At 35.6% G+C, this 27155-nt stretch overlaps 2 protein-coding genes across 5 annotated transcripts in view; both read right to left on the bottom strand.

Annotated features, from left to right (window-relative positions):
- The window catches only part of HELLS (helicase, lymphoid-specific), a 41366-nt gene extending 30212 nt beyond the window's left edge, over positions 1 to 11154 (bottom strand). For all 4 annotated transcript variants that reach the window (XM_008581488.1, XM_008581490.1, XM_008581489.1 and 1 more), the window contains exons 1-5: positions 11033 to 11154; positions 6343 to 6465; positions 3360 to 3416; positions 809 to 845; positions 662 to 726 (exon numbers count right to left, since the gene is read on the bottom strand). In XM_008581488.1, the coding sequence (XP_008579710.1) occupies positions 662 to 726; positions 809 to 845; positions 3360 to 3416; positions 6343 to 6465; positions 11033 to 11137 (387 nt within the window). In that variant the 5' untranslated portion in view covers positions 11138 to 11154. The remainder of the gene's footprint in view (positions 1 to 661; positions 727 to 808; positions 846 to 3359; positions 3417 to 6342; positions 6466 to 11032) is intronic.
- Positions 11155 to 17585: 6431 nt separating this feature from the next.
- TBC1D12 (TBC1 domain family, member 12) overlaps positions 17586 to 27155 on the bottom strand; it is a gene marked incomplete at its 5' end in the record, with an annotated part of 70829 nt that continues 61259 nt past the window's right edge. The window contains 4 exons of the mRNA XM_008581495.1: positions 17586 to 19422; positions 20319 to 20577; positions 23034 to 23143; positions 23411 to 23539. Coding sequence (XP_008579717.1) covers positions 19354 to 19422; positions 20319 to 20577; positions 23034 to 23143; positions 23411 to 23539 — 567 coding nt within the window. The remainder of the gene's footprint in view (positions 19423 to 20318; positions 20578 to 23033; positions 23144 to 23410; positions 23540 to 27155) is intronic.

Genomic DNA, 27155 nt, shown 5'->3' with positions numbered 1-27155 from the left:
CTCTGCTCTGACCAGACAGCATCCTTACTGTCCCCTGCCCAACATATTCTAACTCTAAGCTCTATGCCTCCACACACATTGTTCAGATCCCCTTACTGGCCAGGTGCCAAAAAAAAGGTAATAGAAAAGTCTTTGAATTTAAGATGACATTAGTTTCAGATTGGTATAAAGTCCACTGAAGGTTGGTTGACAGCTTCAAACTTTGTAGCAGCTTTACCTACAAATAATGTACAATATTAAATGGACAAACATTATTTGATATGATATACGATGTTAATTAAAAAAATCACTTGGTGATCCTTTTTATTTTATTTTTTTTAGCGACTGGCCCATAGGAGAGATCTGAATCCCTGACCTTGGTTTATCAGCACCACACTAACGAAGTGAGCTAACCAGCCAGCCCACTGCTTTTTAAAATGAAACAAGTCTCTTTTCTCCATTACCTATAGCTATAACTTCACACATTTTATATTTAGAGTTGATTTTAAAATACTCTCAAATACTAACCAAACTCTTTACATAAAACCTGAAAGCAATGGAAATATTTAAAACAGGCTGAAAAGCCAAGTAACAGCAATCCGTACAGCTTTATGGTGGTTCAAAACTTATGATAGGTTTTACTCAACACCAAATGTTACATGCACTCCCCCTTTATTTTTACCTCTTTTGACATGACCTCTGAAATACTGTATGATTCATCTTCTCTTCCTCTATTTTTTCTCAGAACTATAAAAAAAACATTTTATTTTTATAGAAATTCAAACAGAAATATAAACACATTCTTCAAAACTAAAACAAAGAAATTTACCTGGATTCTCTTCACTTGTACCAACTGAATTTTTACCCTAGAAAACAAGGATTTAGTATATTACTTTTATTAAGGACCTTTTATGGTATTACATATTAAAAGGCATTGATTAACTTGAGAGAAATAAATGTTCCTTGCAGTTGAACCACATACATAATTCACTATTATACTTAACCTACCTGTAATCTTTTTTAATACTTCTCTCCTATAACTTGTTCACGATCGTATCTCTCTGCTTTTTCTCAAGGGCTGTTTTCCTCAATTTACGTTTCCATTTAGGAAGAGAAATTTCAAAATTAAATATAGGAGGCATTTTTATTTTGAAATACCACATACATTTTCTTTAACTGTACATTTACGCTGAAGATATTCATTGGGATGGTATTGAAGGAATATCCATCCATTTTGAGTTTAATCTATAAGTCAAACAGAACTGAAAGAAGAAATAAAATACTGACAAAAAAATATTAGTGAGGAAGGTAAGGGAAAGGAGATGTTAAAAAAGTTTTAAAATGAGGTGGCCCATCCATTTTGAGTTTAATCTATAAGTCAAACAGAACTGAAAGAAGAAATAAAATACTGACAAAAAATATTAGTGAGGAAGGTAAGGGAAAGGAGATGTTAAAAAAGTTTTAAAATGAGGTGGAAAAGAGTACTGTTATCAAGAATTAGGTGGATAGCATGTTATGAGAAATCAAAATGATAAATTAAAAAGTTAAAAAGTAAAGGATTAAAAGAGAAAATAGCAAAAATGTCTGGTGAGATAGAGTAGGCAAAATTTAATGGTTGGCAGCCTGAGAACAAAATGGGGGGAGGAGAGTGTGAGGAGGACATGGCAAAACTCTAGTATAAAAAGTCTGCTGGAACAAATTGAAGGATGTATTAAACTAACAGGTTAAAGAGAAGGGAGTAAATGGCTAAGCCAGTAATATGATCTCATAAATATATGCTCTTCAAAAACCTAAGATAAGTCCCTAGAATTAGCAAGTAAGTCAAATATTATCAGTTTTGAATAACTGGTTTTGTTGCAAAATAATCTGTAAAATCCTTATCAGGTACTTTAACATCACCACTAACCAGCCTAGGAAGCAAATAATTGGACATAAAGATAACCTACCCATTTTGCCTATTGGCATTTTGATATTTCCTACTAAAGGCAGTTTAGTATAGAAGCCATGTATGAGCTCTGAAATTAATCCTGGGTTCAGATCCTGGCATTACTATTTACTAGATTATGTGATCTTCAGCTAGTTAAGTCAACTCATTATTTGCAGTAATTATGTTCTATAGTTTCTATGATAATACTGAATCATAGCCCCTTGAAAAAATACAAGTTCCTGCCAGACTGGTTAAAATATTTTCATTTCAATTTATCAATATATAACCTTGTTTTATGTGTGTTTCTGTTTAAAGACACCTTATGTGATATGTACGTTGGTTAACACTGAACTTAGGGCCAACAGCACTAGAACTTTTGCCTAAATGAAGCTTATCTAAAACACCTATTTTCTCTCTAAGCGCATCAGTCTTCTTGCAGTTAAAAACACTGGACAGCACTTCATCACAACAGTTGGAAACCATTTTAAACAGCAAAATCAAAATAAAACACAAAAATGAAAAATTTGTGACACTAAATAGAATATGAAAAGGACATATAAAGGTTTCAAAAAGTTCATAGAAAAATTAAATTGAAGATAATATGAATCTTTCCATGAACTTTTTGAAGTACCCTCATGTTTATATTACAAGAGCTGAAACAAGTCAGTGTTTGACCTCAGGTGGCAGGCAATGTGTGGTTGGGAAACTCATATTTTTTCCTGCTCTGCACATGAGCATGTCCATGAATTACCATAAAAGTGCCAGGAATATTGATTTTGGGTTTACAAATATATTTTTGTGAGTAAGCAAACTCACAAATACAGAATCAGTGAATAATGAGGATTGGCTGTACTTATCTCCCTGCATCCGCTTCTGTATTACACTTAAAATAGTGGGCTGGCCTGTTAGCTCAGTAGGTAAGAGCAGATGCCTATAACACCAAGGTCAAGGGTTGATCGGCCAGCCAGAAAAACTCGAAACCACAGCTTTATAGGCAAAATAGGGGTAATAACAGTACCCCTACCTAACAGAGCTGTTTTGAAAATTAAGAAAACATGTATAGAACAATGCCTTACATATACTAAGTACTCAATAAATGTGATCTTTAGTATTTCTCTTCTCACTAGTACAAGTGTTCATCAAGGGCTCCAAAAGAACAGGCCACTTATAAAATGCCTGGAAGATTAATATTTGCAGATTTTTTCCAATTAAGAAAGTCAAATTTTGTCATTATGAAAAATAGTCTACAGAAAAGCAGTTATACTTCGTCTCTCCTTCTATTTATTAAATATCAAGAAACAGATTTTACATGTTTCTGTGCAGCCTGTAACAAGGATAGATTATCAAAAAAAGAAAGTTAAAGTTAAATAGATAGTCAAAGAAGTAAGAATACAAAAGAATTTCTTCAATATTGAAGGTAACATAAAAAAAATATCCTGGCTTGCTATATTACCTTTGTAACTTTTAAAGATTCCTTTTTTCTCTCCAATTTCTCTTTCTTCTTCTGTTCCTGTAAGATAATTTTTTCTTGCTGTCACAAGTGGGAAATGTATAAAACATGCATCTCAGCTCTAAAATAACATGCTCATAATGAAAAAAAGGAGGAATTTGTGCTTCAAGCCTATATGAAGTAACAGATTTACCCTCCTGCCTTAAACAACTAAAATCCACGTAAAAGATATTAAACAATGGTTTTCAGACAACACGCAAAGGACTGTGAATGCTGACAAAAGGGAAATAAATGAGGTGAATCTTCTGATTGCCCATCTTACTGCCTGAAGGCAATTACCAAGCACAAATAATGGAGGGAAAACCCAAACAGAGCCCAACAGTCTCTCTGAATTGAGGAGAATTCAAAACTTAGTGGTTAATATTCTCAGTGTCAAGTACTAGAGAAAACAGGACTATACAAAGAAAGCGGAAATCTCTATGCAGTATTCAGGCTGAGGATTGATAAGTGTATGAGCGTAAGGAAACAAGGCCAGGAAAAGAGATACCAGAAAGAAAGAGGTGAAAACAATCTCCCATGTTCACAAGGGGTCAGGAATAAAGAATAGTTCACATTCCCTCAGCCAAAGTAGAAAGTTCTAATACACAGGGCAAGTAGAGCACTCAAAAGGGGAACCAAGTTATTCCTAAACTAGAGCTGTTCCAGATGTACCCTAACAAATTTTAAAAGACACAAATGGATTCAAACCATTTCCAAGAGGTGGTTAAAAGGACATTTGCCTGGGCCGGCCCGGTGGCGCACTGGAGAGTGCGCCGCTTGGGAGCGTGGTGGCGCTCCCGCCGAGGGTTCGGATCCCATGTGGAGACCGGTTCCCGCTCACTGGCTGAGCGCGGTGCGGGCACAACACTGAGGGTTGCGATCCCGTTGACGGTCCCCGGTACGGGCATGACACCGAGGGTTGTGATCCCATTGCCGGTCCCCGGTACGGGCACGACACTGAGGGTTGCGATCCCGTTGACGGTCCCCGGTACGGGCGTGAAACCGAGGGTTGCGATCCCGTTGCCGGTCCCCGGTACGGGCACGACACTGAGGGTTGCGATCCCGTTACCGGTCAGTAAAAAAGACAAAAAGGACATTTGCCTTGTAACTCATTGAACTACATATTTGTTTTGTGTTTTTCTATTTGTTTTACTTAACCATATGAAGGTTTTAAAAGGACTTCAAACAAAGGAAAAAGGGTTTAGCTACATATAGCAAAATCTCAAATGATAATTGTTTAATGGGGGTCACTAGGACACAAGAATTTATTGTATTCTTTCAATTTGCAAAAGTTTTTAAATCTTCATTTTTCCAGTGGGAAGTAATAAACAAATATAATAAATAAAATATCAGATAAATGCAATGAGAAAAGAACAAGGTAAAGGGGATCAGGAGTATCAGCAACTTTATTGGAGGTTGTCAAAACAGGCCTCATTGAGAAAACATTTAAGCCAAGGCTTGAAGAAGATGATGAAATAAGCCAGACAGTTATCTAGAACAGAGTTCAGGCAAAAAACAGCCAGTGCAAAGGCCCAAAGGTAGAAAACACACCTGCAAACAGGTCTGAAAGATAATGGGGTTGAGGGAAGCAGCCAAACAGTTTACAGTCTTATAGACATTATAAGGACTTTGGCCTGTCAGAAACAGCATAAGCTAGAAGGCAATAAAGCATCTTTAAAGTAGTCCAAGAAAAAAGTACTGAAGAATAAAAACTCTTTACCCAGTAAAAAATATCTTTCAAAAATGAAGGCAAATGATTTTTTCAGACATATGAAAGCTAAAAGAATGTATCACTAACAGAAAACATAAATCAATCTACAGTAACAGAAAACACATCAGTGGCAATCTGGGGACAGAAAGGTGGTGGGGGAATCAAAAATTGGCAGGAAGAATCATTTGGGGTTGATGTGGTGGCTTTATGGGTTTATCCTTATGTCAAAACCAGTAAAATTGTACATTTCAAATATGTGCAATTTAGTGCCTGTCAATTATACCTCAATGCCACTTTTTTTAAAAAGTCAGCAACATAAAATTCGCAATTTCTAGCATCCAAATAATCATTAGAATAAAATTCAGTCAGCAGGTGAATAGATAAATAAATGGTGCTATAGTCATACAATTGAACACTTTTCAAGAATAAAAAGAATGTCCTACTGATAGGACACAACATTAGTGAATCTCAAACACACTGAACAAAAGAAGCAAAACACAAAAGGAGTATGGTATGGGTCAAAAGTGTCCCCCAAAAGTTCATGTGTTGGAAGCTTAATCTTCACTGTAACAGTGTTAAGAGGGTGAGAAATCTGATTATGATATTTGAAAGGTGGGCCTTTGAGAGGTGACTGAATTGTGAGGACTGTGCCTCGTGAATGGGTTAATCAATTCACGGAGTAACGAGTTATCATGGGTGTGGACTGGTGGCTTTAAAGACACACGAGAGAGGTCTTGCCATTTTCTAGCCATGTGATAACCTGCATTGCCACAGGACCCTGCAGAGTTCTCATCCAAAAGGCTCTCATCAAATAAACCCCCTGGACCTTGGACTTCCCAGCCTCCAAAACTGTAAGAAATAGATCTCTTTATAAATGACCCAGTTTCAGGTACTCTGTCATAAGCAACAGAAACAGACTAATAAGGAGTGCATACTATCTAATTCCATTTACATAATATTCTAGAAAAAGCAATACTGAACTCTAGTGACAGAAAGCAGATTAGTGGTTGCCAGGGCCAGGCATGGAGATCACTCCCAGCACAAGAGAACTTTTGAGGGTGATGAAAACATACTATCTTTCTTGATTGTGTTGGTGGCTACACAGGTCTATACATTCACTGGCCAAAACTCAAACTATAAAATCTGTATGTTTTACTGTGTATAACTTATACCCCAATAAATCTGTTTACAAAACCCTTTTTAAGCTATTAGCTATAATCAATCACATATACATACCTCTAATTGTTGCTGTTCCATTTTAGTCAATAAAAATTTGGAGTAGATATTGCTTTTTTCAAGCAAATGTTGAAGTCTACGATACCGAATTTCTGTGGACTCCCTATCCCAAGACATGTGAGCCTATCCAAAGAAAAAATTTACATAATTACTAAAGTTTTCTGACATTGACTTTTTTCAATAAGTTTTAATGAAAATGGCTAAACAAACACTCTTTGAGCTTAAGGTATTTCCTGTAATTAATGGGGAAAAAAGATTCTTACAAGATTAAATTCATTTACTAAAGTTTATTTTTCTAATCAAAAACTGGAATAACTGAAAAGTTAATTCCTGGGTTCAACAAGCAATCAGTAGATGTAGCTTGGATAATCAAAATATTGGACATATGGTTTTTGGCTTCTACTGAGTTGAACATCCATTCAAAAAATACTTGAAATTAAAAGTCAGAAAATAAATATTTAATTCAAGTTGGATTTAAGTTTTCAAACCACCAAATGCTTTCAGAAAAGAAAATCAGTTGGGCCAGCCCCATGGCTCACTCGGGAGAGTGCGGTGCTACGCCGAGGCCGCAGGTTCGGATCCTATATAGGGATGGCCAGTGCGCTCACTGGCTGAGCATGGTGCGGACCACACCATGCCGAGGGTTGCAATCCCCTTACCAGTCAAAAAAAAGAAAAGAAAATCAGTTTATACCAGTTTTGTTTGAAAGAGCATAATTATTTTAAAAATAATCTCATTGGCCAGGGACTAGAACCCTCTATTTTTAAAACTTTAAAACTATATTGACAAAACATTCAACTTGCTAAATCAATTGATCATTTCTCACAATCCTATTCTCCTTATTCCCCACCCCCAGTATTGTGTTTTCCAGAACTTTGCCTTTATCCTTCACCTTTCTTTTAGCTTATTTTTCACTTCTGTACTTCTTCTAATTACAAACCTTTGCCTTCCACACTGCTTTCATGCAATATTTACTTAATGAGTAATTTCTTTTTTTTTTTTTCCTTTTTGTGTGTCCGGCAACGGATCGCAACCCTCAGTGTCGCGCCCGTACCAGACCTACCGGCAACGGGATCGCAACCCTCGGTGTTGCGCCCACACCTCGCTCAGCCAGTGAGCGGGAACCGGTCTGTATGTGGGATCCGAACCCTCGGCGGGAGCGCCGCCGCACTCCCAAGCGGCGCACTGTAGCAGTGCGCCACCGGGCCGGCCCTTAATGAGAAATTTCTAATAGTACACAATAGTCTAGTAGTTTAGGAAGAACCGTCTCTCAATTCACATTGACAGAAAAGCTAAATATTTTGAAAGAATAATACCAGAGGGCACAAGACAGAAAATATAAAGCAACAAACAAAACATAGTTCAGTGGTTCGTAAACTTTTTCTGTAAAGGGCCAAACAGTATATCTTAAAAAGTATTTGAGCACCATATGGTCTCTTTTGCAAACATTCAATTTTGCCTTTGTAGCATAAGAGCAGTCATAGATAATACGTGAATAAATGGGTATGGTTATGTTCCAATAAAACTTCATCCACATAAACAGGGGCAGGCCAAATGTATCCAGGATTGAGAAATGCCTTAGAGGGTATTTGTTTAGAACATTTTGGAAAAATACTGCCAACACAATTCATCCCGCCTAGCAATCAAAACAAATGCTTAGCCAAGTTTACCTCTTTAAATGCCAATTCCTTAACTCCAGTACAGCCTAGTCAATCAAATGTGTACTGAAGCACCTAATCTACAACACCATTACATAAAGTTACTGAATGGAAAAACATAGGAAGTTAGACTTATACTATAGATAAGATGGCATCACTATAAAATTTTAAAACAAGCATCAAAAGATACATATATACTTAGTACTAAATTGTATATTACTAACTATAAATCCTGAAACATTCAAATTATTAACATTGGCGAAGTCAGATTTCGGGAAATCGATGACATCTGACCTGTTTGAAGGATAGATAAATAAGAGCAGAAGAGCTCAAGAGTTTCTGTAGAAGTTCCTGCATTAAGGAATACTGGCCTTGGCAACAGCACTAAGAATCATACTTAAATTTAGAATTAGAAAATCAAAGTCATTCTCCAGGCTCTCCACAACCTTAGAATTGCCTATGGCAAAGAAAATGCTCTCATTGAGGTTAAGTTAGCTCTTCCTCTCTTCAAGTACTTCTAAATGCCCATAAATACTGTATTCTCAAAAAAAAAAAAAAGTACTGTATTCTCCAATAAGAAAAGGAAACTTTATTTTTGTATAATGGCGGGGTTGGCCTCCAAAGACCTGTTTTTTAATCTCAAATAGGGAGACTCTGAAAATTATTCTTAGAATTTCCTAGTCACCTAGCCAATAACCTTTTATATGGGTCAAGTGCAAAAATTAATCAAAATCTTTCAATACATGTACATAAAAAGACAATGTAATTAACAAAGGACCACAAAACTACTGTTTTACAAAATTACACACTTGTACTAGTATGACTGAAAAAGACATGTTTTTAACAGAAGGATTGAACGTGGATTAAAAATTACTTTTAGGTTTTAAGATGCATAACTTAGAGAAAGGGAAGCTATCCCATACCTATCCGTCAACAATAACAATTCCAATAAATTCAGGACTGATTGCAAAATGTTTGTTCACAAGCTTAAAAAATTCACTGAATGTAGCAGATGTCATGTTGACTCCTAGCATTTTTCATCACCAAATACATACAGTACTATATATTGTGACAGATCTTTTTAAATGTGAAAAGAATGTTTCTTTCTTTGAACTAATGCATTCTGAAAATGTACTGTCATACCTTAGGCTTATTTTTCTTCAAATGGTATTTCCCTACCCCAAAAACACTTTTCATAGGTATATGAAGAAACAAGATAAAACTGAAGATGTGCTACTCAAAATGAAGATTATTATATCATTCTTAGAACCACTGAAGTTGATGCTATTCTGGGCAATTGCCTCAGGTTCTATACGTTACAATTTACCTAGTTACATGGCTGGTAAGTACATTTATTTTATTATATTATAAAATATTCTCTTAAGTTAGCTCAATAAATATATACTGATTGCATACCATATGTCCTAGGTGCACACCCTACAGAAACAAAACTGGCAGTGTTGCACCCTCAAGAGACAAAATGAGCAAAAATTAAATAAGTGATGATCGATCCCCATAACGACCAATGACAAAAATAATAATACTGTGTAATAAACAAAATACCGTGAGAATTCACGGAATAAGGAAAGGTGTTTCAAGGCAGATCTCCCAATTCTATTAACTCACATTTTCCCGGAAACAAAAGGACTCAAAGGAAAATGTTAACATATTACCTTAACTGTTGACGGTCAACCATGGACAATCAGTAGTAACAGAACTAGTATTACTGGAGTGAAAGTATAGCATGCTAGTTAAAAGGTGTGAATTCTGGAACCACATGGCCTACATTCAAATCTTGGCTCTGCCATCTGCTAGCTGTGGGACCCCAGGCAACCTCTCTGTGCCTCAGTTTCTTCATCTGTAAAATGAGAATAGAACCTACTACAAAGTACTTCAATAACAGTAGTTTATCCAAGTAATTAAACCAGGAAACTTAATGATAGTAATAGTAATTATAAGTTTAATAACAGTATCTATTTCTTAGAATAGTTGGCTATTCAATGAGTAAATAAATACATGTAAAGCATTCAAAATGATGCCAACTCATAATAAATGCTCATGAAGTATTAACAATGCTAACAAGAATAATCACTATTTTTAATATAAAATAGCAACTGAACCAACTGCGTTATTACCTATTTTTGGAGTGCATTATATCCCAACTTAAGTAGTTTTGTTATTGAGTTAATTCAATATTAAATTAATGTGCATTTCCTGGAGGCACAGTGGTTAAGGACAGGAACTCTGGAGACAGCCTGAGTTCAAATTTGACTTCAGCATTTACTGGGAATAATAAAAGAACCTGTATCATCACAATATTGGTAGGGCTAAATAAATTAATACAAGAAAATCACTTACTAGGCAGTGCATAGAGCTGGCTATTTTTTTCCTTGCATATGCAAGAATTAAGCAACAGAGTGGAATGCTAGAGTATACTTAACAAAAATCGAATTTCCCAGAGGTTAAAAACTGCTTTTAGTAATCTACAAAATACCAGTAAATAACTCTGCACAAGAAAACCATAAGTACAATAAAGCAAGTTGATCACTTAGGTGGAAAACAGCACTAATCCGCAAGGAAATTATTAGACCCAGATTCCAGCTTAGCCTTTGATTGATGCTAATTTCTGCTGTCCTTAGTCTGGTATATTATTACTACAAATTTTAGAGATTAACGTTTGCCATCAGGCATACATTTGGGGTACTAATGTAAAAAGGAAATAAGGATGACAAGAGACAGAATTCATTATCGACTTCTAAAGAATTATAATGGCTAAACATGCAGTTGGAAATGCCCACTTAAAAGAGATGAGACCACTTTATAGTACACCATGACTACATTTCATAGGAGCTTATCATTCAAAGCACGTGCAAAGGTTTCTCAAAGATAGTAACTGTATACATACAAAAGAGCTGTTTTAAAGTTTACGAAAAAGCCCACTAAATACTAAAGCGAAGAACACAAACCACAACCCCGAGGAAACAAGAGATTACTGCCAGCTTTAATGACGACGAACTTTATTCCTAATTTACCTTTTCTAGCATCTTCCGCTCTCTCTCAAGTCCAGCAGCCTCAAGCTGTTCCTCCTCTTCTAGCATGGCTGGGGTAATCACGGCCGTCTCCGGTTGTTCAACCATTTCTGGAGCTAGGGACCCTAAGAGAGGAAAAGGCTTTTAAACTGCACTTTTAAAAAACTAGCAACTACTCAACTCTGACATTAAACAACACTCCTCCCTTCTGAAATGCACATGACCACGGGGACAACAGCATCACCTCAGAAGACACCGTAGGTCTTCACAACTCAGCAAGTTGCCCGGACCCGAGTGTACAAATCGATATTCTCGGGAAAATTAAGCTATCTGTATAAAACCTCTTACGGCATGGAAATATGTGCAATTCCGGGGTATCCTGCACTCGCCTCCCCACGCCTTCTCGCCTTCCTCCTTTCCTCCTCTGTCCCTGCCTGGGGTCGACCCCCTTCCACAAGCTCCGCCGCAGCCTCCATGCTGCGCGCACCCGCCCCGAACGCCGCCGCCCGCGCCAGGAGGAAGGCTCTCTGCACTCACCGCGGCTGCTCGCAGGCCGCTCCGCCGGCGTGACTGGACGCTACCCGGGGAACCGGGTCTCCTCGCCACAGCGCCCTCAATACCGCGCGCTAACCCTCACAGCCGCTGCCGGCCCAGCCTTCTACCCGAACACCCAGCCAGGCAAAAACGCGCGCTTCTCCTTCGCGGGAAAACGCTGTCGTCTCGCGACACCTCGTGCTCCCCGCCCGCTCCCCGGGTTCGACAGCGCGAGATTTGGCGCAGTTTGGTTTTGGTCGGGACAGATCTGCGGCAGCTGTGAGCGTTTCTTTGGACCTTTATATTGGGGAAACCGGGTGGTGCTGCAAAATTCTCCCTTTAACTACCGCTGTGATACTGGGCGAGTCTGCCGACTGTGGAGAGCCCAGTTTCCTCCCGTACTTGTTGAAGGTGCCGAACTGTTGTTCAGTAGCGCTCTTAATTTGCAAGGCACTTCACACCCTGGCTGATGCGATTAAACACCAACCAATGATCCTTTAGCTGGGAAAGATGTACGAGTACCCAGGTGAGGAAGTTAAAAACAAGTATTGCCAACCTCGCCGGCCACCCTCAGTAAGCAGTTCACAATTTGAGTGCACACCCCCCGCCCCCTCGAAATGACCCAGAGGAAGGCTCTTTTGTGAGTGGAATGGGAGAGAGAAAGAACAAGAAATTAAGATTATGGCAAGGTTCAAGAAAGTTGTTTAGGATAAGAAAGAGGTGAAAGCAGTGATAAACCGAGCGGTTTGGCCAGCAGAAGAGACGGAAGATTCGGGAACCAAACGCAGCAATAGTTACAGAGTGAGCGCTGGAGGAAAGAGCATGGCTTTTCTTGTCGCTGGCCTTCACTTCTGCTTTCAACCCCCCCTTTTCTTTTTTGCAACCCCTGTCAACTCTTTCGTCTGCCTCCCGCCTCTCCTCCCCCCTGCCAATTGCTCGGAATTTATGGCATACCTGCCACGTAACTACCTGTTCCTTTATTCTGACTCCAACAAATTTACTGATTGTACGTGCACAATTTAAGTTCACAGTGCACATCCATCATAATCATCTTCTCCAACCGTCATAACAACACTCTTAAGATTAGCAGAGATTATTTTTATTCCTACATTCAGGTGAGAAAGCTGATGCTCAGAGAGGATAAACTGACTTGTCCAGAAGCCTAGTCACTTTGTGATAAAACAGATGAGCCAAACCAACGTCTTTTATCTCCTAGTTAAATATTTCTAGATAAAATGTAGTTTCTATTAATACCTTCTCTTAAATCCTGCCTCCTCCTAATCAAAGACAATAGCTTTCAGTCTCACTCTAAGATTTTTGATCTTCCCCAACATATCCTCCAAAATTTCTTTCCCTCTGACTTCTGAAACACTACTTTTTATGGGGTTTTCCCCTGATGAACTGAAAATCTTCCCTTATTCTTTCTTTTGAACTCAATTGTGGACCACCTCCCAAAGTCTTTCCTCCATATAAAGCTTTTCTGTACATACTTTCTTCCTTGCAGCATCTGCTCTACAGGTTTTGATGATCAGCTGAAGGCCAAGTTCCCTTCTAATTCCTGAAAGTGTGGAGCAATCTGTCCAAACACAGGAGACAGAATTCAAGGCTATTTCATCTGATTTTCAGAAGACAGACATCTCAACTAATATCTGGCCCTGCACTTGTTAATAAAAGTGCGCTGGTGCATTTCCAGACACATCTTTGCCATATTGCAGACCCTGCCCTCAGAGTGGCTGTGAAAAGTTTTGTTCATTCACTTTTATTTAAGGGTCTATATTTAAATGCCTCCTGGGTACCAGGAACTGTTATAGGAGCTGTACAGCGATGAACAGTAAATCCCTGTTGATGTGGAACTTACATTCCAGGAGTTGGGGCAAATAAGGGGGGTGGAGGGGAAGTGAGAAGTACTCTGCAAAATATTAGGACTGGGTGATTTGATTATTTTAGGTTAGGTATTGGGTGTCTGAAGAAGTGACTGACACTTAAGCAGGGAATCAAATGTCAACAGGCCCGCCAGCCTAGGAGAAGAGCAATCTAAGCAGAAACTACAGCTAGTGCAGAGACTAAGGCAGGAATAAACTTGGGCATGTTTGAGTATCAGAAGGCTAGTACGGCTGAAGCAGAGTTGGCAACGGGGAGTGGCAAAGAAAGTCAGATGAACACTGACCAGATGAGGCATTGGGATTTTCTTCTAAATAAGATGTTACAAGTCATTATTTTTCCCTACCCACCCAAAATGTTTTCCTCTTATAGAATCCTTTTTGTATTAATGGCTTCACCATCCACCCAATCATAGAAGTCAAAACAAAACCATTGCCCCCTTTGGCTTATACTAGATGGCCCCACTTCCTGCCCACTTTACAAAGTAAACAATAGCTGCAAGACAGAATTCTCCTTTCAGCTTTCCAACATCAAATTTATAAACTTACCTGCATCTGAATACCTTTTCCACTTTCCTTCATGTTATTATACTCCGGATCCGACTCCCTGCAGCCTATTCAGAAATCTTAGATTATGCATTATTCCGTTGTTTCTTGAACCTCTTCTGAATCCTTTCCATTAGTATTTAAATACTTAAATCTCTCCCATCTTAAAAAAGGAAAAGGACAGAGGGATCCTCCTTTTCCCCCACCCACTATTATCACCTTCTTTCCCCTTTACAGTTTACTTTAGAATGATCTACACTAGCAATCTTCAATTCCTTGCCTCCCATCTATCTTCAACTACTCTTCAACTATCTGTCTGGTTGCCACACACAACACACACTGAAGTACCTCCACTAAGGCAATCAATTACCTCCATGCTGTTAACTTAACTAACACCTCTCAGTTCTTATCTCAACCTCACCGCAACGTTAACACTGTTAATCACTCCTTCATAAAAACACTCATCTCTTGTCTTTTCTGTCCCCACAATTCTCCTGATATACCTATTTCTGTCCTCTACTTCATTCTTGTCTACCCAACCTATAAAATGCTGAAGTTTCAAAGTAAGCCAGAAGTAATTTGATTTGAGTTTCTGGCCTATTGCATAATTTCTCTAATAGAAAAAAATTAAATGAAAGATAAATTCAGTGAGGAATGGACCAAAACAAATATCCAATTGCCCATATCCATCATAGGTATCGCCAGACACTATTTGGGGTACTAGCAATTCAGTGTAAATAAGACAGACAATGTTTCTGACCTCAGAGTTTACACTGCAGTAGAAAGAGAAAAAGAACTATATGAAACAATGTCACTATAAAGAAATATGAAGCAGAATGAGGTCACGAGAATAGATGTCTAGAGAAAAACTCCTCCTCTGAGGAAGTGACATTAAGCAGAGACCTGAATGAAAAGAAAATATAAGCCATACAGAGACACAGACAACATTTCAGAGGGAACAGCAAGAGTAAAAGATCTTAGGTAGTAAGAAGGTTAACAGATTAAGAAATGGCAAGAAGTCCATTATGTCTACACAGGAGTAAACAGGTTAAGTGGTAACTGAAACTGGAGAGATGGGCGGAGACTAGATTAAGTAGGACTTTGTAGACCAAGCCAGACTTTGGATTTTTATTATGAGGAATGCCATTAGAGGATCTTGAGCAAGGAAATCATAGGATCTGATTTACACTTTTAAAAGATTATAAAACATGTAGTCTAATTAAAAGTTTGGTGAGATGTTTACTTTTCGAGGGCTCACATAAGTGGCTTTAAAAATCAAATCAGAATAAATATTATGACAAAATAATGAGGTATTACCTTATTGAAATTTTTTTTGCTGCTGACCGGTACAAAAATACAATTTATTTAAAATCACTTGCCCTACCATTCAAATACTTTCCAATTTATCTTTTCTCAGTGAAACTAAAATCCAAACACAGGCATTCAGAGCCTCTTACAATCTACAAAGCTTTCAGATGCTAAAATTAAAACATAAAAGCCTTGGGATTTATGTAGTAATGAAAATACATCATCTACTTACAAAATTGATTATGAATATTGCCTAGACCAAGAGAATTTGGAGCGTCACCCTCTGCTTTTATAATACTGTTGTGCATAGTATTATACCTAAAGATGAAAAATGAAAAAGAAATGTATATATTCTTCTGTTGCCAATTTTATATACTCCCTCAAGTCTGTATCAGTTTATAATTTACATTTTTATTACAAAAATGATTTTCCAAATACCTTGTAATACAAAAGTTATTTTACCTCTAATTTAATAAAATCATAAAAATACCATTTACTCAAATGTTCAACAAATTAAACACTTTTGTGATTCAGTTTTTAAAAAGTTAAGTTTCCTTTCTGGTGTTTATTAGAAAATAAATCCAGGCCACAAATGAGATGCACACAGTAAAACCTCATTAATTGGAACAAAGCGATGATCAATATGAATAGAAGCGTGTTTAGAAAGAAAAGCAATTTTGCTTACTTCCCGAGCCTTACAATTGTATGTAGCCTAACAAAATATTAAGCGCCAGTGCATGGCACATAATCAGGGATTAACAAACGTTACTGCTTTAATTCAGATTTCCATGTAACCCACTTCTATTTCAACTACACTCTTAGTAAGCAAGCAATATTTTTAAAGGGCAAAGTCTCTCTCTGAGATGGCTAGTTTCCCTGAAATCTTGTTTAAAACTTACATTTCATTTTAGTTTTTACATGTTGTGTAGCAGTAAAGTTCTAATTAATGACGTTTTACTACATTTAAGAATTCATATTTTAGACAATTCTTGTCAAACAGCAAAATAATATGAATTCAATACAAAAATCACTTTTTTTTCCAGAATTAAGACTTTGTTTTCTGACACTATCTGTTAATTAATCATGGAAAATTAAAATCTGATTTTCCAATACTATCTCACACCATTTTTGCCTCTTTTTTACCAATGCCTGATATCTGAATATGCTCTTGGAATATAAAATAATTTTATCTTATCCAAACAAAAATAGGAAATGGAAATCAAATGAAACCATATGATATTATGAAGATAAATTATTTTATGATTATATGCTGCAGAATTATACCTTCCAAAAATATAGACTCTAAAGAGCTGACTGTTATAGGTAAAAATAGCATTAGTTCATAAGATACAATGAAAGTTGTTACCCTAAAGTCAAAGTCTTTGAAAATTTCAATACACTGTGCAAATGCTGCCTAACCTTTGTAAAGTCAAACAAATATACTCAAACCAATAACATTATATGAAGGTCATCAATTCAAAAGAAATCAACAAAAGTTGACTTTAGAAAACCATAGTTATTGGAATCTTTTAGTAGCATTTATTTGCTTTTTTTTTTTGGCAGCTGGATGGTAAAGGGAGCAAACCCTGGACCTTGGTGTTAGCCCACACTGTAACCAACTGAGCTAATCTAGTAGCACATTTAAATAATGCAATGTAGACCTGGGCTAAAGGAACAATAAAGTGAAAAATATATATATCAAGTAGACAAATGAAATACCATATTAAATTTTATATATTGAGATTTTAGGAAAAGTTATTTTTTAATTATAAAATATACTTTTTTTTTTTTTTCTCCTTTTTTTTGTCTTTTTTCGTGCCCGGCAACGGATCGCAACCCTCAGTGTCGCGCCCGTAACGGACCGGGACCGGCTACAAGATCGCAACCCTCGGTGTTGCTCCCGCACCTCGCTCAGCCAGTGAGCGGCCGGTCTGTATGTGGGATCCGAACCCTCGGCGGGAGCGCCACCGTGCTTCCCAAGCGGCGCACTGTAGCAGTGCGCCACCAGGCCGGCCCCTAATTATAAAATATACTTTAACCAGAAAACAAAAACAGAAACTGCCATACACTGATGGTGTGAATAACCACATATTGCCTGTATACCAGGTTCAAGACAAGATACAGTACAATATTTTAGCTGCCAGTACTGTCAGTCTCACACGACTGAAGGTATAATGCATCCCTTAGAAGAGAAATTAGCCCCCCCCAAAAAAAAGCATATTCCTTTTTTCCTCCTGATGTGGTTAAATAAACCAGATATCCCCAAAGTAATAAAGACTCATTTCAAGTAATTACTCTGCTTACGAGTTTTATTTACACAGTAATTGTTATGAGTGGTTTTTAGTGAATTCCTTGTATTTACATTTTATATACACATTTATACTTGAAAGGTAAAGAAACTGTACAATAAAAAATAAGAAAAAGAAATACAGTAACTTAGGTCCAATTCAGGGAACGAATACATAAAAGTAAGATTAAATTTAGGCAAGTAGAATAACCTCAATGAGATTACTGCCAGAGGTTACATTCCCTCTATCAGAAACACCAATACCAAGGATGTAGTTACCAGAATTAAAAGGTCATCCTACTCCCTCAATATTTTATTACACTGCCGGTTTCCACTAAACAAGCCCCTATGACAGGAGTTAACTTCTGAGGGTTCCACTAGTAGTCCCTCAACTAGAATGACCCATGGGGTAAAAATATTTGGGCATCCTCTGGTCCCATACTCCTAAAGAGGCAGTCACTACATTAACAAGGATCTCAAGCTTGTTAGTGTAAAGACTATATACCACTAATAGAAATAGTGTGCTTAAGTGTCGTTTCAAACCAAACTGCAACATAAAAACACACTATAAATCTAATTATTAACCAAATAGCATGTTATACAGCAATCACTAATAATACTAAAGTGATTTAGTTTAGGTGTAAAAATTAAATATAGTGTAATAAACAATGCCAATTTACCAATGATTAATAATTTCTTTATCCATAATGCTATCAAAGTTAGACTCAGAAAAAAAGTTAATTTTACCTTCTTATTTTACTCTTATTTCCACTGATTAGAAAAAATTATGCCTGGTGTTTTACAAGTCATGGACTTAGCTATGTATTAAGATTTCAAATTTTAAACTGAAATTAACAAATTTTGTTTCTACAGACAGTGGAGTTATTTTAACTAAAAAATTTAAAGTCTTGCTGAGTAGCATGCTTGAACTCTCAGGATTCATTACTTTTAATTCTTACTAGGGAAAATCCTCATTTATTTTTTTGGACTTACTCTCAAAGTCAAGTCTTCAATCCATTAAAGTGCAAAGAACTTTCCTTCTACCAGTTTTTAGTTTTCTTAATGTAAAATTACTAGATGAGCAGTTTGTTAGAAACAGAGAGGCTAAAACTCTTTGATAGGAACTCCTTAAGGAAGAGAAAGAATTTCCCTTCAAAAACAAATAGACACAATATTGTGGAAAAACACCTAAACAAACAATAATCTCCCACTAATGTTTCCATTTCCCAGAAAACCCAAATTTGCTCCAACCTGTGAATGAAGGTAAACAACATCTTTAGTGACTTATATGATTTACAGTCAGTGCTTACTCTTGGTCTGTAGTATCTTCAAACGGTCAGATCTGGAGATAATATCTGTACTATAGTATTTTGGAGGTTAAAGTAGTATTTAATAATCATACTCAGACCTCCAAAGTGCCACTGTGGTAATTGTTAAAAAAGAAAAGATGTAAAAATTTGAAGTATCTCCAAAGCTATTTAAAAAATTTATTGCGTTAAACTGTTCACTCCAAATTATGGAGTATGAACTAGCCATTGAAACTTTCCTTTGAAAAATGGCTCCACCTATAAAATATTTTTCAATATAATACTGCCAATAAGTTACTTATTTTGTTTATTTCAGCTATGGGATTTAAAATCAGCAGTTTTCCACCTCTTGATTCTTTTAGATTTCTCTAACATTTTCTTCCATGCTTTCTACATAGGAAACAAAAACTTCTATCCAAAAAAACATTTTTTATATTTCAATTAGCCTGTTCATTTTGTAGATCAGCTTTTCAGAGCAGGACTATTGTTCTTGTCTCCTTCTTTAATATCTTTCATTACAGATGCAAAGACCTGGAAATTACATAAAATAAAGATTAATCCTCAATAACTACCACCCAGATTAAAGAGTTTTAAATAACTAAAGTTTATAAACATAAAAAAAGCTTTAGTATACTTAACTCTATTCCCTGAAAGATTGCCATTCTCAAATCCCCTTGTTTTTTAAAACTCAATTTTATGGAATATGATTAGATTCTAATTTTCATCAATTGCCAAATATTTTGTAATTATCATTTGGTAACAGAACATTTTCTGGACCAATATTCACACATTTTATTTTCATAAGCAATAAAGCTGTGAACTTATAATGCCAATTGTCTGTATCATTCACAAATCAAGTGGTAATACTGTCTTTTATGTCATTTAACTGCCAATATGTTTGCTTCCCTAGTTTCCTTATGATCAAGTGATAATGCTCTTTTTATGTCATTTAACTGCCAATATGTTTGTTTTTTTTACATCACTGACTCCCAGTATGTTCCTTTTCCTAACGAGACTAAGCACACAAAAAGCCAGGATCATATATTATATTCTTTCTACTGCAAACCCTTACTGTATAGCAGGTGTTTAATAAAATTGTTGTCTATTTGAAGTACCAAAGTAGTTATATAACTGCTGTAGCAAATAATGACTATTATGGGTTGTATTTTACTAAACATAAAATATTACTGGACTTAAATAAAAATAAAGCCCTAGGTTTGAATAGGTGAAAAGGAGGCAATCTATTTTAAACACTTGCATTTCCAAAGCCAAAAATAATTTTTAAAAGATATATATTTTTTAATTTGAGCACTAAATTTGAGAAAAACATAACTTTTTACAAGAAGTCAACTGAATGTTTTTGGTTTTTGGTTTTTCAACTGAATGTTTTAAAACATCTATTAAAGGTAGAAAAAACGTCACTCTACCTGAGTCCATTTTTTGGTGCTATTTTGCATCTGAATGGCTGCAATACAGCCGAACAGCTTTTCTGATGTGATATCTTCTGGCAATTTAGTTAGAAATTGTGCTATGTGAATAAAGTCCATCTGTAGGAGAATATCTTCATATAATCGAAGGATACCTAATCCAGTCCTAAATAAAAATTCCTCCCCATCTCTGCAAAATACATCCCAGACTCGACAGGCCAGATCAAGTGGTAGTGATTTGCTATATAATGTGAAGATCCTAAAATTAGGGAAAAAATAGTCATTGAAATTTTTTACTCATTCATTCATTCACTCACTAAGAATCTCAATGGGAAAAAACAGTGCTTAATGAAGGATAAAAAGGCAAATAAAATATGGCTTCTTCTCTCAAACTTGACTAGTGAGAAATTAAGTCACAAATAATGAAATTATGTTAATTTACAACCTTACATAGAGGTAAGGCCTGATACAAACTAGAGTGGCAGAATAACCTACTGGTTAAGGGTATGGGCTCTGAAAACAGAACTCCTGAGTTTGAATCTTGAATGTGCCACTTATTAGTTGTGTTACGTTGAGCAAAATATTTATCCTGGCTGTACCTCAATTTCCTCATTAGTAAACTAAATATAATACTAGCTACCTCTCAGGATTGTTTTGAAAATTAAAGGAGTCAATAAATGTAGAGTGCTTAGAACGGTATTGGCCATAAGAAATACTTAATAAAAGTTACTTATTATTATTGTATGAGGAACACAAATATAGTCTTTCGTAACTTAATACAAACCCATGAAGGCTTACTTCTTTTCTCTTCCCCTTCCACAAACACCCACTGTTTTGTTTTTTCCCCTCCACCAAGCTTTATTTACCACTTCTTTTGAAGCATGTATACCTTCCAACAAAATCACTAAAATGGTTTTTCCCATCCTCTCTTACAATGTCTGACCATGTAATTCTTTATTCAGTGGTGCTTCAGGAGGCATTCTGATTGGGGAATTGGGGAGAATAGGTGCTGCAGGACTTTGTCTTGAAGTTGCCTTGGCAAAGAAAGTACACAATTTTTTTGTGCTGTTTGTGTGTTTATCTGAGGCAGTGCCAATGGAATTTGAGAAAGGGAACTAAAGGTTCTCCCACCAAAAAAGAAAAAAAACATCTTTAGCACTGCCACTTATTCCTTCTTCTCTTACAAAAGTGATTCTGGAATTTATATACAATAAGCTCAACAGAACAAAAGTCCATCTCTACTTGTTAAATTATAAACACATATTTAATTGCGTAACAAAAAGCATACTCTTGTTAGTACAGAGAATACCAACTCAATGTTAAAAGTTGGAGTGCTTAGGCACAGTTTCTAGTACACAGTACTCGCTCATTATTAGTTCCATCCTGTTCCCTGTTATCAGTTGTGATCCTGATATACCCCACGTTCACACTCCTCAAGACTGACAATTGTGGTTCCCCCCACTTTCACAGAATTAGTATTTGATCTTGGTATTCTGGGTCCCATGATATAAAACCCCTCTTCTCCCCACCCTTTTCGATCCTTCCCAGAGGAACTCTAATGTTCCCAGTGGGAATGGAAGAGAATACATTAAAAAATGAGGTTTTCTAATAGCCTAAATAAAAGAAAACCCAAACAACTGGGAGGACATATTTGGTCAATGCATTCATGTATGTATGTATGTATGTATGTATGTATGTATGTATGTATGTATGTATGTATGTATGTATGTATGTATGTATGTATGTATGTATGTATGTATGTATGTATGTATGTATGTATGTATGTATGTATGTATGTATGTATGTATGTATGTATGTATGTATGTATGTATGTATGTATGTATGTATGTATGTATGTATGTATGTATGTATGTATGTATGTATGTATGTATGTATGTATGTATGTATGTATGTATGTATGTATGTATGTATGTATGTATGTATGTATGTATGTATGTATGTATGTATGTATGTATGTATGTATGTATGTATGTATGTATGTATGTATGTATGTATGTATGTATGTATGTATGTATGTATGTATCTATATTAATATTAAAGTTTAATAGCATTTACCTGAAACCTACTGGTTTTGAATAATTAGGATTTAAAGTTTAAATATTCTTTATGTACTCTAGACCTATCTTAAGGCCAACTCTCCATCTCTTTGGCAAAATTCACCCACCATTCCATAATCAACTGTCTACTGTTTGCCAGGCAAACCCTCTAAGTTAAAATAGAAAATCTTAAATTAGAAAGATTAAAAAGAACTTAGCACCTAAATATGGCATCATTCCTCTGTCAGAAAACTGGATAAAGCCTTGAAACAAAGTCCTTGTGAAAAAAACACTATCATAAGTATCATAAGCCCTTCTATGTTAGAATAATAAAGGAACAGCAACTTTCTGAGAGCTTAGTATGTGCTAGCCATTGAATGAGATAATCCATGTAAAACACCCTCACTATAACTCAAGATATAGACATTATTATTCTCATTTTATAAAAAAGAAACTAAAATACAAACCGAGAGATTCTGATTTTAACCCAGAGTCTATACTCTTAATCAAATGCCTCTCCATAGCAATATGGGAGTTTCTCTACCTGTTTCTTTATATGTATGAACTGTGCATGAGATTTACTCTAGGTTCCTAAAACATATGAAAAGTTATACTTTATTTCCTTTTCATTATTATATGTTATGTATGTTATACTTACCAGTCTATCAAGTATATATCTGGTGTAAGACAATAAGACTTGAAATGAAGAAATAGTTTGGAGAGATTTTCTTCAAAGAATACTTCAAATGTTGCAAAATATTTCAACATCTACAGAGAGAAAAATCAGTAAAATTATCAAAGAATATACTCTATAAATAGATGAATTAAACCCTTAAACATTAACAGAAAATCTTCTTTATTGAGCACTTCTTTCTGAGTCTTTTCATCAAGGATTCATAAAACTATAATTCAATGAAAAGTTTATATTAGATCAGATTATCTTAGTCTCTTAATTACTGTTTGTCATTCTAAGAGGGCACTCAAATTACAGAAACATATATGAAGGAAAACACGATACATTTTGATGGCTCATACCATGCTGTGATCCACACGAAAAAAGGCCAATTGGCATGGCTTATTCAGGAGATTTGCAAATGCAATGAAGGCATCTGCCTCTTCCAAATTGAGAATGAGGACTGCTGCAATGAAGGACATCCCTTGGACCTTCAATGGGAAAAGAAATTAATCAACGTGGACTTACAATAATAATTCTAAGCAGTTTATTTTATCATACTCCTGAAGATTTACAAAGTGACATTACAAAGTAGTATTAACCAAGATTTCTTTTTTTCTTCCAAGCAAAGACAAATACAGAGAACTCCTAATAATTATGAAACCTCCCTAATTTTACATTTCTTGTTCATGTGATGTAGTTTAAAAAGTACTGGGGAAAATTTTTGAAAAAAAAAAAAGTATCAGATTTTACTTACTACAAAAGCCTAACAAAAGTATACTATCTATTTAGTTTTCATTTCCTCTTAGTCTGAATTCCTTTGAAATAGAGTACAGAATCACAAAGTTTAATGAAAATCAGGTTATTGTTTTCATTGTTATAACACATCTGAGTAGAAAATGAGGGAGTATAAGGGATGTCTGTAAGAAGTGCTGATGAAATTCTAAGAAATAAGTGGTTGTGGATATTGAGATAGTGAGCTGGATTCCAGGAAAACGGGAAAAACCGTTCTTAAATGAAGAAAAAGCATGAGCAAAGACACAGAAATGGGAAAAAATAGGACCAGCCCAATTGAAGCACAGGATTTATAACGAGAATAAAGGAAGACATTTGAAAAAAGTAGGATGTATTTATATTGTCTAAGGCTTTGAATAAAACACTAAGCTCTATAAATGTTTGCTTGTGAGTTATCAGTAGCTAATGTACATTTCTTCTTGATTTTCTAGAATATAAATTGCACCAAAACAGACACTGTAGTAAACAGAATAACTGACCCCCAAAGATGTCCACGTCTTAATACCTGGAACCTGTGAAAATGTTAACAAACATGACAAAAGGGACTTTGCAAATGTGAATAAGGATTTTGAGATGAGAAGATTATCCTGGATTATCTGGATAGGCCGAATGTAATCATTACCAGGTCCTTCTAAGTTAGCAAGGGAAACAGGAGAGTCGACAGAGATATGAATACTACACCGGACTGCTCTGATGATGGAGGTAGGGGGCCATGAGCCAAAGAATGTATGTAGGCAGACTCTAGAAGGTAGAAAAGGCTAGGAATCAGATTCCCCCTTAGATTCTCCAGAAGAAACACAGCCCTGCCAACACCTTGGTTGGAACCCACTGACATCTATTTCAGACTTCTGACCTCAAGAACTGTTAGATAATAAATTTGTGTTGCTTAAAGCCACTAAATTTGTGGTATCTTGTTACAGCAACAATAGGAATCATACAGAGACCAGGCTATTTCTGTTCACAATTGTATTCTTAGTATTGCAATATTTGCTGAGTGGATACAAGGGGGCAAAGTGTTAACCATGTGTAACAGAAAGCAAATAGAAGGGATTAAAACTAAACTGAATTTAAGATGCTGTTTATTATAAATAATATTATTTTACATACCACTAAAAGAGAGAAAAATGCTGCCAATTAAGCAATGACAATGTTTTATCACTTACAATTTTTATGCTATGTATATTCATAAAACTATTTAAAGTTCATTCAGATTAATTATATATCACTCTTATGCATACACAAAAGGAAAATAAGAAAACCAAAGTTATTTCTACAATTTCTTCAGAGTCCAATTCTTCTGAATATTTTGTATTATTTACCAACTTATGGTGTGATGCACTGAAAAGGCACATCATTTATGTAGTATTCTTGCCAAAAATGTTTAACCTGAACCTAATCGTGAAAAAATAATCAAATACAAATTGAGGGTCTTTCTGCAAACAACCAAGCTTAACTCTTCAAAAGTGTCATTGTCATGATAGACAGAAAAAGCTGAGGAACTGTTCTAGATTAAAGAAAACTAAAGAGATATAACAACTAAATACCACATATGACCCTGATTGGATTCTGGATCAGAATCTACTGCAACTTTTCTATTAGTTTGAAGTTGTTCAAAATAATAATGTGGAAACAAACAAAAACACAACAAAAAAACCACACCTATGTATACAAGAAATAAAACTTTACAATTTGAAGCACCTGCGTAACGCACCTACTTTTTGTCATTTGAAATTTTTATCCTTCCTCGATGTCTGGCTAGGACATGGGAGGAAGTCATCTTCCCATTATTTATTTTCTTTGCAGACATATACACGTATCTTTCTTCTTATTTTAGGGGTCTTTTTTTTTTTTCCTGGCAGCTAGCTGCCTGTATGGGAAAGTGAACCCTTGACCTTGGTGTTATAATACCACACTCTAACCAACTGAGCTTTTACTGGCCAGCCCTTAGGTGTCTTATTGATAGTAACTATGGAGAGTAACTATAACAAAAAAATTAATGTGGGAAAAGTTACAAAATTCTTATGGTTCAGTTCTTATATCTGATTCCTGGTCTACAGTTTGACTCTTCCTAAGATACTGGGAAGCTTATGGGAAACTTACTTTGTCTTCTCTTTTCCACTTTTATGATACACCCATCTTAGAGTTCAACCATAGTGCAGGCCCAGTTCACTTTAAGTGCCAGAAGATACAATCAAAATAATAGCAAAATAATAGCTAAAAATAATAGGCAAAATAATAGCTACCACCTTGATTAAAAGAGGAAAGCTTCCATAAGTGGACCTACAGACAAGTAACACTCAAGACTCACTCAGAACTGCTCTACCCAAAAGCAAGCTATAACCACTTCATTGAAGTGGAAAACTAACACTGTCCAAATAGTAGTATTCTTACACTGGGATAAGTATAGCTTGGCAATACATAAAGACTGTCTGAAAAGAATACTGTCAAAGATAATTTTAAGGAAATTCATTCCCAGATCCTCAATTTACATCTATAGTATTTTCTAAACATGATCTACCTGAGAATGTCACTGATTCACAGTAGCAGGTGAAAGTCACAGTCCTCACTCATTACAAAACTTACTATTGTGAATTGCTCTGAAGCATGAAATGTGAATCAAAAGGATAATTCTACATATTGCTTGAGGAAAGCTTCTGGCTTCCTGTCATATATATGAATATATATGACTGAATTCCATTATATGGTAGAATAGGGATAAGTAATGACAATTTTCATTTAGTGACCTCACCTCTTCTATACTACACCTTTTTTTCAAAGAACGTATAGCCCTTGAGAGAGAATCTCAGGAGAACAAATAAAGAGAATAGCAAAAGCAGTATAGATTGTTGCCTGTGGTTCTTTTTAAATATAACTGGAATGTGAACCAAGATTAGCCAATTTTTTCAAGAATAAAATTCACAGATAAAACTTCTGCATGACTTATTTATAAATTCAGCACAGTACTCATTTAGTTAAAAATCTATTTTGTCAAATCACATCATAAAATATAGTCTATACTATTCTTATCTCATCTTTATAAAGTAAGTCTAATTTGGCTGACTGGTTTCCCAATGAGCCTTAACATTACCAGGTAAGTTTATGGTGGCCATTTTACACAAATTCAATAAACTAATAAATCTGCAGCTTCAGGATTTAAAAAATGTGTAAAGGATACAATATAATAAAAATAATATTCTAAAAAATATCATTATCATAGCTGTAATAACAGTAACAGCATTTTAATTTTCCCAAATTTTTCTGAGTATATCACATTATATAAGGTTCCTTTAAGTGAAAGTGTAGCAGGTATAA

Source organism: Galeopterus variegatus, unplaced genomic scaffold (assembly GCF_000696425.1).
Source record: "Galeopterus variegatus unplaced genomic scaffold, G_variegatus-3.0.2 Scaffold2368, whole genome shotgun sequence".
In the NCBI taxonomy this organism is placed as follows: Eukaryota; Metazoa; Chordata; class Mammalia; order Dermoptera; family Cynocephalidae; genus Galeopterus; species Galeopterus variegatus.
The sequence above is the reverse complement of the archived record's forward strand: the minus strand, read 5'-3'. Positions and strand labels throughout refer to the sequence as shown.